The sequence below is a fragment of the Sminthopsis crassicaudata genome, chromosome X (assembly GCF_048593235.1).
Source record: "Sminthopsis crassicaudata isolate SCR6 chromosome X, ASM4859323v1, whole genome shotgun sequence".
NCBI classification, from domain to species: Eukaryota; Metazoa; Chordata; class Mammalia; order Dasyuromorphia; family Dasyuridae; genus Sminthopsis; species Sminthopsis crassicaudata.
In genome coordinates, this window is record NC_133623.1 from 34663647 (window position 1) to 34678741 (window position 15095).

Below are 15095 nucleotides of genomic sequence, written 5' to 3' on the forward strand. Positions count from 1 at the left end.
TAAAATTATAAATTTTCCTCCAGATGCTTTGGTAACAGATAGAAGTGCTTGAGGAGATGACACAGCAGCTAGAACTGCACTGTTTTTATCCTATGAACTCAGAATCAACCTTGCACTCCTTCTAGCCTTCCCTTTTATTACTCCTCAGATGATATGTTTACAAAGCACTTAGCACAGCACCTGGCACATAGTAGGGATTTAACGCTTGTGCCCTTTCTTCCTCGTGCCACTAGGTTAATAGCATCTCACCATCTGTCTGGAGCAGATGTGTCATATCTGTGACTTTGCTTCATATGCGGATTCAAAGGAAAAACTAAGAGTGCTTCTTGGGTAATTTCAATCCCTAATCAATTTAAGCAGATACGCCTCCATTGCATCTAATGCCATTTATATCCTGTAGAGAAATGGTCCCTTTCAAGTGGTCTTCATTGGATCATAAGTAGAGCTAGAAGCGACCTTTGAGGCCTCTGATCCAATCCCCTCATGTTTCAGAGTAGGAAGCAGAGGCCTAAGGAGATTAACTGATTTGGTCAGGGGTCAACCAGACAGATTCAAATCCAGGACCTCTGACCCCAGAGCCAGAACCCATTCCATCATACCCTGCTTGCCTCGCTTATGTTCATTTCAAAGAAAAAAAAATGAAATAAGTATGACCATTGTAAAGAGCAAGTTCATTAATCAAGGGAAGCTAGGGTAAGGTTCAAAAGGCAAGATGACCCAATTTTCCTCTGCTTCTCTCCCAAGGACAGGAAACAGGAAAGAGAAGAGACAAGGGGGAACAGTTACTCGTGAATTTAAGGGTCTGAAACAGAAGCTTTGAATATAAGAAAGATTCAAAAGACAGAGAAAGCTGTATTCTCCAGATAATGACAATGTTAAGAAAGGAAACTTCACGGCTTTTTGAATTTCAAATTCAATGAAGTAAACCAACATTTATTAAATATTTGTCATCTACAAGTCTTTACATAAAGAGACAAATTTCAGAAACAACCCCTTTCCTCAAGGGGTTCACAATTCATGGGGGAAATTACATGAAAACACAGAAGTTATGACTAGATAACTTTAACAAACAGCAAATGCTAATATCTTCAGGGTTTGGGAGAGTTAAAACTAGGGAGGGAGGTCAGGAAAGGAAAGTGATAGATCAAGACCAAAGAGGTGTAGCAGATAGTTTGGGTTGAAAGGAAGAAGAGACGCAAAGCAGGGAACTCAATTAAGACACAGTTTCAGCGTCCAGTGGAGAGAACCAAGGCATAAGCGAGGGTGGTATCTTTATGAGCGAGACAAAGGGACCCACCTAAGGGGCTGAAGGGATAGGACCACCAAACTTGACAACTGATTAGATATGGGGTGGAAGTGGGGAGGTAGTAAGATAGAAGGACTAGTGAGCCTGAATTACTGAAAAAGTAGTGGGATACTCAGTAGAGAGAGAAAATTTGGAGGAGAAGCAGAAAGGAGAAATCACAGGGAAAGACTGTGATTTCTCTTGGATAAGGTGAACCTTCAAAACTGGGTGGGTGGAATTCAATTTAGAAAACTCTTTTTCCTATGAATGAAAGCACCTTTTTCCATCTTCTTTTTTACTTGCTGCATTTTGGCTTCCCATGGGTCAGGATATGGGATTTCAGGTTGGTTGACTGAGCGAACATCTTGGTACAGCCATCAAAGGGGCACGCGTAGGGGCGATCGCCAGTGTGGATCCGCATGTGCGTGCGTAAGTTGAAGTCAAGTGAGAAGCGCTTCTCACAACCTTTGTACATGCACTGAAAGGGCTTTTCTCCGGTATGGACTAATTTATGTCTCTTTAGTTTGGAACTCTCCACGAACCCCTTTCCACATTCTGCACAGATGTGCCCCTTGGGACCATGGGTATGCAGGTGTTTCCGCAGGGCAGAATTGTCTCGGAACAGCTTGGGACATTCTTCATGAGGGCAAGGCAGCTTTTTCTCCATTTCATGTGGCGGCTTATTTTGATGGATGAATTCAGCCAGTTGTTTGGGATCAGAGAGATTGATCAGAGTCAGGCCTCCTGGAGGCAGCTTCTTGGGGCTCTCAGTCTCAGGCACCTCCGAAGGTAAATTTTCTTCTGGGAGCTCATGGTTTTCCACCACTGTCTCGGACATCATCTTGTTTTCCTCCTCTGGGGCCCACATCGTGATGGCAAATTCTCCTTCCAGGCTCTTGAGTTGTTCTTCCTTCTGTTCCCACTTTTTCGAGCTGCCGTCACAGCCATCGTCCAAGCCTTGGCCTCCTTCTCCTGCATTGCTGCTGTTCCCTTCATCTGCTGTCGTTTCACAGAAAGAAAAGGGAGCAAGGAAATAGATTAGCAATCCAAATGATTTTATGTTTCTAGGCCTAATCTAGATCAGACTTGTGATTTAAAGGTTGATGGGAAAGTAAGTCTTGTAGACTGGGGCACACATGTCACTACCCTAATTTAACCCTATTCAAGAAGCATTTAGTAAGCCTGATTGGGTGTTATAGAGCTGTTACTTAGAGCAAGGGGCCTGGAGATTGGCACAGAGGTAGCAAATTGAGAGGATGTGTTACTCCCCCCATCCCAATTGGTGATAGTAGCTGCTTTTTGCTGATTTACCCCATCCTGTTACTACCAAGTTCCTGATTACAGCTTTGGGGCTCTGCCGGGGTCTGAGATTGAAAAGAAAATGAAAATAGTCCTTATCCTTAAGCAGCTTACATTCTGCTACAATGTAAATCAAATGAAAACAAACAGAAACAGTCTCTAGTTGTTAGGAAAGTTCTTTAGCCTCTAGAGAAAGCCCAATATAGTGGACACAAAGCCTTGGAGTCAGATGAGCCTTGCTTCTCTAGCTGGCGAATCTCTCATATTCCAATAACCTATCGCAAGGTACCAGCTACTGACATAGACCGAAAGTACATGAATGCCTTTGTGTGACTGGGAGATGGGGAGGGCAGCCAGGGCAGCGGAACATCTCTTAGTAGTACTCTAGTGCTCTTTCAGTTAGGATTTTGTTCCTTGACAGCTGCCAAGATTTTGTGTGCTGCTGTGGCTGTGATTATTGGACTAGATGTTACCCCAGAAGAGTTCTGTGTTGATGCACTATAGGCATGTGGGGGGGGGTTAAAAGGAAGGATCTCATTTGATCCACACAAAAGTCCTGGGAGGCAGCTGCCCATTTCCATTTTACAAATGAGGAAACTGAAGCAATCAGTGGTTCACTGATTTGCTCAGCGCACAATAAGTATTTGAGACAGGATTTAAATTCGGGTTTTCTAATTTCAGGCCCAGTGCTCTACCCAGTATCACACTCAATCACTTGAAAGTCAAATGTTCCTCTCTCATAAGGCTTAGATAAATGTCTTCATGTTTGAAAGTTCTATTCAAAGAGGTTTTATTGGCCCTTGCCCTCTCGTTTATTTACTATTTTATTTTTCCCAGTTACATGTAAAACAATTTTCAACATTTGTTTTTAAAACTTTTGAATTCGAGATTCCCATCCCATCCCCACTGAGAAGACATGTGAAGTTATACAAAACATTTCCATAAAAATCAAGTTATGAAAGAAATATGTATTTCCTCTCCCGCCCCGCCCCACCCCCCCCCCAAAAAAAACCTGTATTCAGACACAATCAGCTTTTCCTCTGGGTATAAATACCATTTTTCATCCTAAGTCATTGAGAGTAGTCTTAGATTGCTGAGAATAGAGAGTAGTCTTAGATTGCTGAGAATAGCAAAGCCATTCAGAATTGATCATCCCATAACATTGCTATTACTTTGTACATAGTACATTTCAGTATTTGTGAACTCATGGAGGACTTTCCAGGTTTTTCTGAGAGCATCCTGCTCATCATTTCTTATAGAACAATAATATTCCATCATAATCACATACCACAGTTTATTCAGCCATTCCCCAATTGATGAGCATCCCCTCAATGTTCAATTCTTTGCCCTGAGAAAAGAGCTGCTCTAAGTATTTTTGTACATATAGGGTCCCTTTGCTTTAAAAAAAAATGATTTTGGAATACATGCCTCTTGGCATATTGGCCAAGTAGTATTGGTAGGTCAAAGGGAGCGCACAATTTTATAGCCCTTCGGGCAGAGTTCCAAATTGCTCTACAGAATGGCTGAATCAGTTCACAGTTCCACCAACAATGCATTAATGTCTCATTTTCTCCACATTCCCTCTAGTGTTTGTCAGTTTTCCTTCTCTGGATCATTAACTCATCTAATAGGGATGAGGGGAATACCTCAGAATTGTTTTAATTTGCATATCTACAATCAGTAGGGAATTAGAGCATTTTTATATGGCTATAAATAGCTTGATTAGTTCATCTAAAACTGTTCATATCTCTTTTCATTTATTATTTGAGGAATGGCTTTTATTTTTTTTATAAATTTGACTCAGTTTCATTTACATTTGAGAAATGAGGCCTTCACAGAGAAACTTGCTTTGAAATTCTTTTCACAATTACTCTTGCTAACTGTATTTCCCCCTGTTTATTCTATTCTCTCTCTCCTTTCACCTTATCCCTACTTGAAAGTGTTGTGCTTCTGACCACCCTGTCCCCTTCTACCACCCTCCTCCCTTCTTGAATCTCTTTCCCTTTATACTTTTCTGCAGGGTAAGATAAATTTCTAAACCTGTATTGAATGTGTATGTTACTTCGTCTTTGAGTCAATTCTAATGAGAATTCACTTACTCCATCCCTCTCTTCTTTTCCTCCATTCAAAAGCATTTTCTTGCCTCTTTTATGGCAGATAATTTCTGCTATTCCACTTCACCCTTTCCCTTTCTTCCAAGACATTCTCTCTCACTCCTTAATTTTATTTGTTTAGATATTATCCCTTCATTCCACTCATATCTGTGCCCTCTGTCAATATATACTCTCCTTGACCTGGGAATTCCAGAATTTGGCTATAATATTCCTAGGAGTTTTTATCTTGAGATCCCTTTCAGGAAGTGATTGGTAGATTCTTTCAATTTCTATTTTACTCTCTGGTTCTAGAATATTAGGACGGTCCTCCTTGATAATTTCTTGAAAGATGTTGTCTAGGTTCTTTTTTTGATCATGGCTTTCAAGTAGACTGTTAATTTTTAAATGATTTCTTATGGATCTATTTTCCAGTTTAGTTGGTATTTCTAATGAAATTTTTGGTTATGTTTTATTGTTTCTTGATTTCTCATAATATCATTAGCTTCCATTTACTCAATTCTAACTTTTAAGGAATTATTTTCCTCAGAGGGCTAGATTGAACTGAATTCTGGTATATGTTTGTATATGTATTTGTATGTGGGTATAAGTGTATGTATATGTATGTGTATGTGTGTACTAAGGAACACAGTGGATGAAGTCTGGTTTTGGAATTCCGAAGACCCAAGTTAAAATTCAACCCCAGGCACTCCTTAGCTAAGTGACCCTGGGGAAGTCATTTAATCTCTGTTTCACTTTCCTTATTGTAAATTGCTGCTGATCCTTCCTAGGTGTGTAAGTAGAATCAAGTACCTCAGAAGGTTATTGTGATATTCCAGCCTTGTAAATTTTGCCACTTTCTACAAATGAGATATAATTAAACATATGGGGAAATATAAAAGGAAAAGGAAAAAAAAAGACTGAAATTCAGCTTTTGAGATTTCTCAATGCCTCATAGTAACTGACACAAATCTAATTCCTACTCTGTTGACCAAAAAGTTTCTTATTTTAAATAATTGCCTTTCTTTGTATCCCCCACACTTAGTGCAGTGCCTGGAACTTAATGAGTATTTATAATTGTTTCCTAACTGTTGCTGACTGACAAACCAAACCTTAGAGCTTTCTCAAAAATCTCTTCTTTCACTTGTAGGAAAAGTCAGTGCAGAGGCCAGCTTGTCCATGGGCCTATTCCACACATAGGCAGGTCCTTCAAGCAAAGCATTAGTAGGTACCTTGGAGAGTTCAAGGCACAATTAAGGCAAAAAAGTAGTGAGTAGTGAGTACCTTGTGTGCAAGGCCAAAGTAGCATCCTGATCTTTTTTGTTAAGTGAATAATAAAAGCCAAAGTGATTATTTATTATTTACACACACACACACACACACACACACACACACATACACACACACACACACACACACACACCTTTTGGTTTGAAGCAGATGGTGTTTCCCCCCTTTAATTAAATAAATCAGGACCATCATGCTAATGTGAAAATTAATTTAGAAACATACATTAGGTCAGGGAATGGAAGGGAAATCATTTCATGTGGATCCCTGTTTCCTTTTTACTTAAAACGCCCTCAAAATTAAAAGAGATATTCTGTTCATTCTAGAAAATACTCAAAATTTACACCAGGAACCAAAATGCAGAGGTGCCAGACATTCAAATTTCTGGCAAGCACCAAATTGCTGCAGGTTCCATACAAGTAACTGCACTATAACAAATGCAATTTAGAAACAATGAAAACTTCCCCCCAAAAAAAAACCCTAAATAATAGGGGAGAGAGATCCCTATCTTCGAAAGAACTACTGGGGGTTCAAAATAAGTTATCACAGAATTGTAGACACAGATCTGAAAGGGATCTAGGTGAGCCAATTCCAATTCAGGACGGGACCTGAAAGTCCTTTAGGCCAGCCCCTCCATTTGCTAGAGATGAGAGGACTGAAACCCAGTTAAAGAGTTACACCCCAGGGACACCTTGGCACTAAATGCTCCAATGTGTGACTGAGTTTATTTAATGTTTGCCCCAGCTCTCCCAACTGCAAGATAGGGCCGCTAGATGGCACTGCAGTACATCAAACGCTGGGCTTAGAGTCAGGAAGACTCATGCTCCTATCAAATTGGGTATCTTAGACACTTCCTAGCTAAATGATCCTGGATAACTCACTTTGTTCTGTCTACCTCAGTTTCCTCATCTGGAAAATGGACTGGAAAAGGAATGGCAAAGCACTCCAGTGTCTCTGCCAGGAAAGGCCCACATGGGGGTCATAGAGAGTCGGGTATGACTGAAAATGACAAGAGCAAAATAGAAATAATAATAGCATCTAGTTCTCAGGATGGTTATGAGATTTAAATGTGAGAATAATCTGGCCAGTCCGCGGATCATAGTGGGAAGATCACCTCTTTTCCTTCCTTTTTTTCCATGGCTTCCCCTAAGTGCCACTCTGGATGACTATTCCATAGGTAGAATGAAGGGAACATTCATTTGGGGTGTGGCTCCCACTAACTGGTAGCCAAGGGTCCTTTCAACTCTCAAATGCTGCAATTCCCTGGGCATGAGGCTAGTGGGGAGGGTGTGGGACTTGAAGTAGAAAAAAGTCAGAAAAGATCTAGTCTTCCTGGTGGCCACTGGTGAGGTCCCAGCAGTTTCCTTCTGTTGTGTCATTTGAGCCTCAGGAGGTGCTCCCAGGTGGGTGGAAATAGGAAGGCTTGACAGCACTTCCACTTGCTTTGTTTTCTGAGGAATCTGAGATTTAGATTACCACCTGTGGATTTGGCGCTCTCACTTGGAGTGAGGGAGGGAACCTGGTTTTCCTTGACTCAGGCTTGGAAGAACCAGGGGCAGAGAGGCCGAGGAGAAGGCGCTGAAATCCCAAGCCGTTACTCACAACCTGTAGGACTATGGGTAAATCCTTTTCTTCTCTCTATGGTGAGGAAGATCTAGCCAGCAGGAGGACAAAAGGTGAAGGCTGGCAATGGAGGCCGGAAAGACTGAGGGGTGGTTCATGGAGGCAAGTCAATAATGAGCTAAATAGAAATGAAGGATCCAAGATGTCCTTCAAGCTTTGGGTTGCATTTGTGGTGGCTTGGCCTGGCTGGATCCTAGCTTGGAAGTTTGGGTTTCTCTTTGACTTTTCTTCCTCACCCTCTCATGTCTGTTCAGTCAGCAGATCCTTCTGAACCCACTTTATAGCCCCTGGCATATCGAATCTCCCCTCATTAATTGGGGTCTCACTTGCACCCACCCAGGATATTAGTGGTACTTGAGGAATTGGCCCTGACTTGGCTTTCTCCGATCCAGCCTTAGCAGACGCGCATCGGGTCGGGCCATTCCTGAGTCCACTCAGAAACCTTCAGCGGCTTCCTGCTGCCCTCAAATTCCCAGGACTTTGGCTGGGATTGAAGGCCAGCTGGTGCCATTCTACTGTTCTAATCTGGCATCTCTGTAATCAGTTTAGGTGATACTGTATATTATAGCCAGTTATGCCTTTGTCTCGTCCCTGTGCCATATCCTAGTGACTACGTGCAAGCCGAGATGGGTGGCTGAAACTTTTTTCTCTCCTCCCAGCTCTAGCAAAGTAGCTCTGTACACAGTGATTGCTTAATAAAGGCAAGAGATCCCCGAGACTGATCCCTTCATTTTACAGATGAGGTAACTGATTTGCAGATGAACAACAGATGAAGAGTGGCAGAAGGATTTGAACTTGGTGGCGGGGAGTTGATTCCAAATCCAGGGAAATAAGGGAAACTGACTAGGACTAGGATTGGAGACGTTTTTGATTATTAGATTTATTATTAGACCTGCACTGCCCCCAAAGCTTTCCTCCAGCGCCTATGAAGGGGGAGAAGGCTGTGTCCAACCGGGGCCCATCCTCGTTTATACAACGAAGCCCATAGCTATGGATGGCTTTGAAAGGTGATTTCAAAGAAAGAAAAGATAATTATGTGGCTGACTCGAGTGCCTGTTTAGATCATGTCTCATTGGGGCTCTTTTTCTGCATGGGTTAGCAGATAGATTTTATAAGTAACTGGCTAATTTCTATTCAGTATGATAGATTTTTATCGGGGTATTTACTTAAAAAGAATTACTGCCCTGGAGACAAGTATTGCAGTCAGGTCGGAAGCAGGGGAATTCCCAGGAGCAAGAGATGTGCTTCGCAAAGCAGATGTGCGGCTGGAGGAGAGAGCGGATTCTGCCAGGCACTTCAGTGGCAAAGGGGGTCAATCAAGAAATAATTGGCCCTAATTAGCACTCCCACAAGCTGTTTAATTTCTTTACCTGCAACTGAATGACACTGGGGAAAGGTGGAGGAAAAATCTTTCCTGTTATTAAAAGTACCAAAGGGAACCAGATAAATCCTTCCCCGTCCCAGTGGAATAAATACCAAGCCACTGACAGTCCACTGGAAGGGGGAATAAACACAGTGACCCCAGTGTCAGGGAGCCTTTGAAAAGCTCTACTGGGTGCAAAGAGCCCATTACTGACTTAGGAGATCAGAAGCTTTGCATCTGGGAGGCTCCAGGCTGTGGGGAGGTGCATCTGAATTCACTTTGGTTGGCAAGCTTGCAAGCTTGGGTTTCAGACAGGCTTGGAGAGAAGTGGATCAAAAGCTTGCCTCTAGAAGGCTTTCTCCCAGCAGTTCGAAGGTTAGCTCCCAAGTAGTAGCTTGCTTTTTCCCCCCAACACAGCAATACGTGAAGACCAGCAGCCTCCTCAAAATGCCCACAAAGATGAGTCCAACCCATAGAAGCCTTCTCAGAACAAAGGCAAGCAGAGGTAGGGCAGCGGTGCTAAGCAGGGAAGGGGCCTGCCCGAGCCCGGGGGGAACCCAGGGTGAGCTCTTGCATGGCAGAGACTGGCAAATGCCAGGCCTGGCTTACTATTTTGTGGACTGTCTGGAGAAAAGAACATGAGGGAGAAAATGTTTTTGCAAATCAAGCTTAGAAAGGTGTTGTATGGGACATCCAGGGGGTGCAGTACGTAGAGCACTAGCCCTAGAGTCAAGAAAACCCGAGTTCAAATTCAACCTGAGTGATCCTGGGCAAGTCATTTAACCCTGATGGCCTTAAAAAGTGTTCTTCTGTGTGACTGCCACCATCCTGCTTTTCTCAGGGTTGACAGTTAAACTTTTACCAGCACACCCCTGGGAGTATGACTTGTGAGGAGAATACTTGATTACTAAGCTAGACCCCTCACTTTGTTCTAGTATTTGCTCCCAGAATCCTCATGTCTCTGATCCTCTAACCATCTACCTTCTCAGGCCTGAACTCTGGCTCATCTCTTCCCCTTTTCAGAGGAGCTTGCCTTTTATTTGTATAGGAATGACCAAAGCCATTTGGGGGTGGTCACTGTTTATATCTACTTTTGTCTTGAGCTCTACATCTTACTCTTAATCTCTACTACTTTGCAAAGCCTCTGCTTTGGATGGCCATCACCTACCTCCCGGCCTTGCCTGCCTTGTCTCCTGAAAGATTTAGCTCTCTCTTTAGCTTAGCCCCCATTCCTATTGAACCTTTCATGTCCCCTTATTAAAAGAGATTCCAAAAGGTTTCTGAAGAAGATGGGGTTTTACTAATGCAGCCAAGAATAGAAGGGAAGCAATAAACTGGGAAAACATTTTTACAGTCAAAGGTTCAGATAAAGGCGTCATTTCCAAAATATATACAGAATTGACTCAAATTTATAAGAAATCAAGCCATTCTCCAATTGATAAATGGTCAAAGGATATGAACAGACAATTCTCAGATGAAGAAATTGAAACTATTTCTAGCCATATGAAAAGATATTCCAAGTCATTATTAATCAGAGAAATGCAAATTAAGACAATTCTCAGATACCACCACACACCTGTCAGATTGGCTAGGATGACATATATAGTATTTAATTTATACTTTAATATATTTAACATGCATTGGTCAACCTGCCCTCTGGGGGAGGGGGGGGGGAAGGAGGGGAAAAGTTGGAACAAAAGGCTTGGCAATTGTCAGTGCTGAAAAATTACCCATGCATATATCTGATAAATAAAAAGCTATAATAAAAAAAGAAAAAGATGGGGTTTTAGCCAGGGGGTGAAAGTGAGGAGGGACCCGAGCCAGATGTGAGAGTTGAAAATGCTCCGGATTAGGGGATAGAGTGTCTGGGTTGAGAAACATTGGGGAGGCTGGGGGCACTGTACCATAGAAGACATGAAAGGGAATGAAAGGAGCATAAGAAAACTGTAAAGGGAAGGACAGTTTGGGGGTTTTAAGGGGATTTGGAAGCCAAACAGAGGGTTTAGACTTGATTCTGGAGATACTAGAGAAGCCCTTGACTTTGGTGAATGGCAGGGAAGGGTGTGATGCAGTCAGACAGACTTGCACTTTAGAGATCACTTCTGTAGGGGAACAGAGCTTGGAAGGAGTGGGGAGAGGCTTTAGTTAGACAAGGAGACCAACCAGCGACTATTGTGATAGTCCAGACACGAGGTGAGGAGGACTCATCCCAGACGGTGGGCATGTCAGAAGAAGGGGGGGCCTTTCTGAGAGATGCCGGGAATGTAGAAATCAACAGAAGTCAGCAACAGACTGGATATGGGGATGAGAGAGAGTGAGGAGGCAAGGAGGGCAGCCAGGGGGCTCTGAAAAGTGGTGATATCCTTAGGGAAGAGTTGGGAAAGGGGGAAGATGGAGGAAAGATAAGGTTGAGTTTGAGATCCTAATAGTAATGTAATAACGGCTAAGATTTATATAGTGCTCACTATGTGCCTGGCATTTGGGAAGCACTTTATTGCCTCATTTGATCATCACAGAACCCTGGGAGGTAGGTGTTATTATCATCCCTATTCACAAACAAAAGCGGATCTAGATCAAGTGACTTGTCCAGGGTCACACAGCTGGTATCTCAGTGGGGTTTCAACTAAGGGCTTCCTAACTCCACACCAGGAGCTCTGTCTGGTGTGTCTATGGAACATCCACTTTGAGATGTCCAGAAGGCACCTGGAGATTTGGGAGAGCTTCGGGCTCTGTATTTAGATGTGATGTGCATAGAAATGCTAATTGAACCTTTGGGAGTTAATGTGAGCACCAGGTGAAATGGTATAAAGGGAGAAGAGAAGAGGGCCCAGGATAGAGACTGGGGGGCACCTTCGGTCCCAGGTGGATCCTGGATGAAGATTCGGCAAAGGAGACGCAAGGAGCTGGCAGATATCAGGAGGCCCCGGAGAGAAGAGTGCTCTCCATGCCGAGAGAAATGGGATGATCCAGTGGCAGAGTGGCAAAGGCTGAAGAGAAGTCAAGAAGGATGGAAATTGAGAAGAGGTTGTTAGATTTAGGAGTTAAGAGATTATTGGTACTTTGGAAAGTGCCGTTTCAGGTGAATGATGAAATGGAAAGCCAGCCTGCAGAAAACTAAGGCAGTGAGAGGATAGGACTTGAAGGCATCAATTGCAGATGGATTTTTTTCTCCAAGAGGTTAGCTATGAAAGGGGGAAGTTTGGGATGAAAATTGGCAGGGACTGATGGATCACATGAGGCTTTTTAAAGATGGAGGAGTCCTGGGTGCATTTTTAGATAGAAGGGAAGCATCCAAGAGAAAGGAGGAAAGTGAAGTTTGCTTAAGGTGGGGATGATAGGATTCTGGGATGGGATGGGGTCATGTGTGGATATAGAAGAGTCATCTCTTCATGTGAGATGGGTTAAAGAGAGAGTGTGGCAGAAGACACCTGAGTGATGCGAGATGGGGGGATTCTGGAGCTCTGTGAATGGCCCTGATTTTTTCAGTGGAAGGAAGAAGTAAAGAACATTTAGGTGTCCATTTGTACCAAGCCCTATGCTAAGCATTTTGCTATTATATCATTTGAACCTTTTAACAAGCCTACGATATAGCTATTAATATTCCCATTTTATAGTTGAGAAAACTGAAGCAGTGAGAGGTTAACTGACTTGTACAGGTTAGCACAGGAACCAGCTGAGGTCAAAGTTGACTTCAGGCTAATAATTAATGTGCAACAAGAAAAAGGTATTTACACACATATATTGTATCTAGGTTATATTGTAACACATGTAAAATGTATGGGATTACCTGCCATCGGGGGGAGGGAGTGGAGGGAGGGAGGGGATAATTTGGAAAAATGAATAAAAAATAAATAAATAAATAAATAAATAAATTAAAAAAAAAAAAAAAAGTTGACTTCAGGTCTTGATCCTCACTCTACCCTAATGTTTGGCCCATTATGTCACTAGCTACCTCTAAAATATGAAGCTGGGTTCTCAGCTGAGAAGAAGAGGGGGATCCATGGGAGATTTGAAGAAGGATAAAAGGTTTGGAAAAGTCACTGTGGTGAGTGAGCCAGCGAATACATTAGGGAGATGCAAAAGAATTGCCTTGACATAGGCAGCGCCCATTTGAGATGATATACATGTAGTGGACCCGGTAGAAGAACCAACCCAGATAGGCAAGAAGACAGCAGGTGGCGGGACAGTAATCCAAAGCTGGGACTTGGCCAGGCCAGATCAATGACAGGATGAGGTAGCAAGGGACTCGAATGGGGTAAGCCTAGAGCTGACCTGGTTCGGAAGATCCTCATCTGACCATCTTGTCTTGCTTTTTTCTTGGGGAGTGGATAGGGGGAAGGCAAACCAAGGTGAAGTGACTTACTCAATGTCACTCACATGAGCGGTAAGCGTCTGAGGCGGGATTTGAACTAGAGACTCCAGGCCTTGTTCTCTGGTCCACTGTGCCATCTAACTGCCCCATTAAACATTTTTACAGTGCTACATTTAGAGAGAGCTGCCTGTATTTATTGTTACTCATAATCTAGGACAAGAGTTACCAGTCTGTATTCGGGAGGCTGTTTGCTCCCTGGATGTTCAGTACATAAATGAAATCATAGTCTGACCAAAAGAAACTTGGGCAAGAAGACTTTAAAAATGATTTCTTTTTCTGCTTTATTGTAGTAAACTTGGAGTTTTCTAGCATTTAGGCTTATTATTCTAGTTAATATAAATCCAGCTATAGTGGGATGCTAATTTTCAAAGAATGGGGGTATGATGCAATCTACTTAGCAACGCCTTTCTTCGCCTCCCTCCCCAGATCCTGTCCTTTTTCCTGTATTCCCATTGCCCTTCCCTACTTTCACAGCCCTCCTTCCCTCTTCTTTGTGTTCTCATAGAAACGATGCTATTCTCTATCGAAATTTCTTTTTAAATCTGACATCTCGAAATTGAACTTAAAATCTTTCATTGTACATAGATGTTCACATGCCCTAAGGCCAAATAGCATAGAATGTAATTATGAAAACTTATTAAATAAAACTGTCATCTTCATTAGTAATTGGAAACCAGAAGCCCTGGTCCCTGGAGGGCTTTTCAAAAAAGACTCTAGAGTCCATAGACCTTTATTTTTAGGTTAAGTCAAAAATGGAGGGAGCAGCTGGCCTAGATGGAGCTCTTGAAGCCTTACAAATCCCTATTATTAGTCTACGCCTGTCTTTCCTCCTTTCAAAAAGAAACACTTTTTAATGAGTGAGATGGCATTTGAAAGAAAAAAGACATAGATTAAGTATTTCTTTGTAAGGGACAATGAATATGTTTCCCAGAATGTCATGTCACAGAGCAATTCCAGCCTTGCTCATCTATTGCAATTTCTTGGTGTTAATTGGTGTCTGTAGAGCTAGACGGGTAATCTCATTTTCATTAATGACACTAATGCCATCTGTCAGGACCCCAATAACTGTAACTCTGGGTAATGGATATGGATCATGGTAACTGGTAAAGACTTTTCATGAACTAATTAAATGGCGCTTATTGCACTTTCCTTTATATGCGATTTTCCCCTTTTGACTCAAAAACTTTAAGGGGACCTCCTGAACTAGAAGCATGAACTGAGGATAAAAAGGGACAGGAGGGTAGGAAAAAAAGATCTGTGGTGGGAGGTGAGGGGGCTTGTCGATTTGGCACCTCCTTAACTATCATTCATAATTGCCCTTTCGCTACTCAGACTCCCACTGAGAACTGAGGTTCTCATACAATTAGGAAGAAAGCAGGACCTGCTTCTTGCACCCAGGCCTCAGGCAGGCAGGGCACCTGTGTTTCTTCTGAGCAGAGCTGTAAATAGGGCAGGGCACAAGGGGCCATAATTTAGAGATACTGATAGTTCTTGAAAGGCAAGGCTCTACTAGCTCTAGGTCTGTATTCAGAGCCCATCTCTGAAGTTCACTACCTCTCTGGGACTCAGTTTCCTCATCTGTAAAATAAGTGGGTTAGACAAGATGGTCTCTGAGGTCCCTTCCCTCTGAGCTCTGAGGATAGGATATCGGACTGGTGTTTTACTAGGATATCTTATATCATCATAACTGACGTTAGCACCCAGTTAGAGAGATTGATCAGCTACAATAAGATGCAACCAAATGGCTTCTTTCCCTAGCCAGATTCCAAGTGAGCT

General features: G+C 42.6%; 1 protein-coding gene across 7 annotated transcripts in view; it reads right to left on the reverse strand.

Moving 5' to 3' along the window:
• Positions 1 to 897: 897 nt before the first annotated feature.
• The window catches only part of LOC141548371 (uncharacterized), a 109126-nt gene continuing 94928 nt past the window's right edge, over positions 898 to 15095 (reverse strand). For 6 of the 7 annotated variants that reach the window (XM_074277232.1, XM_074277231.1, XM_074277230.1 and 3 more), the window contains one exon: positions 898 to 2284. In XM_074277232.1, the coding sequence (XP_074133333.1) occupies positions 1581 to 2284 (704 nt within the window). In that variant the 3' untranslated portion in view covers positions 898 to 1580. The remainder of the gene's footprint in view (positions 2285 to 15095) is intronic. The other variant, XM_074277229.1, reaches the window with a different exon arrangement.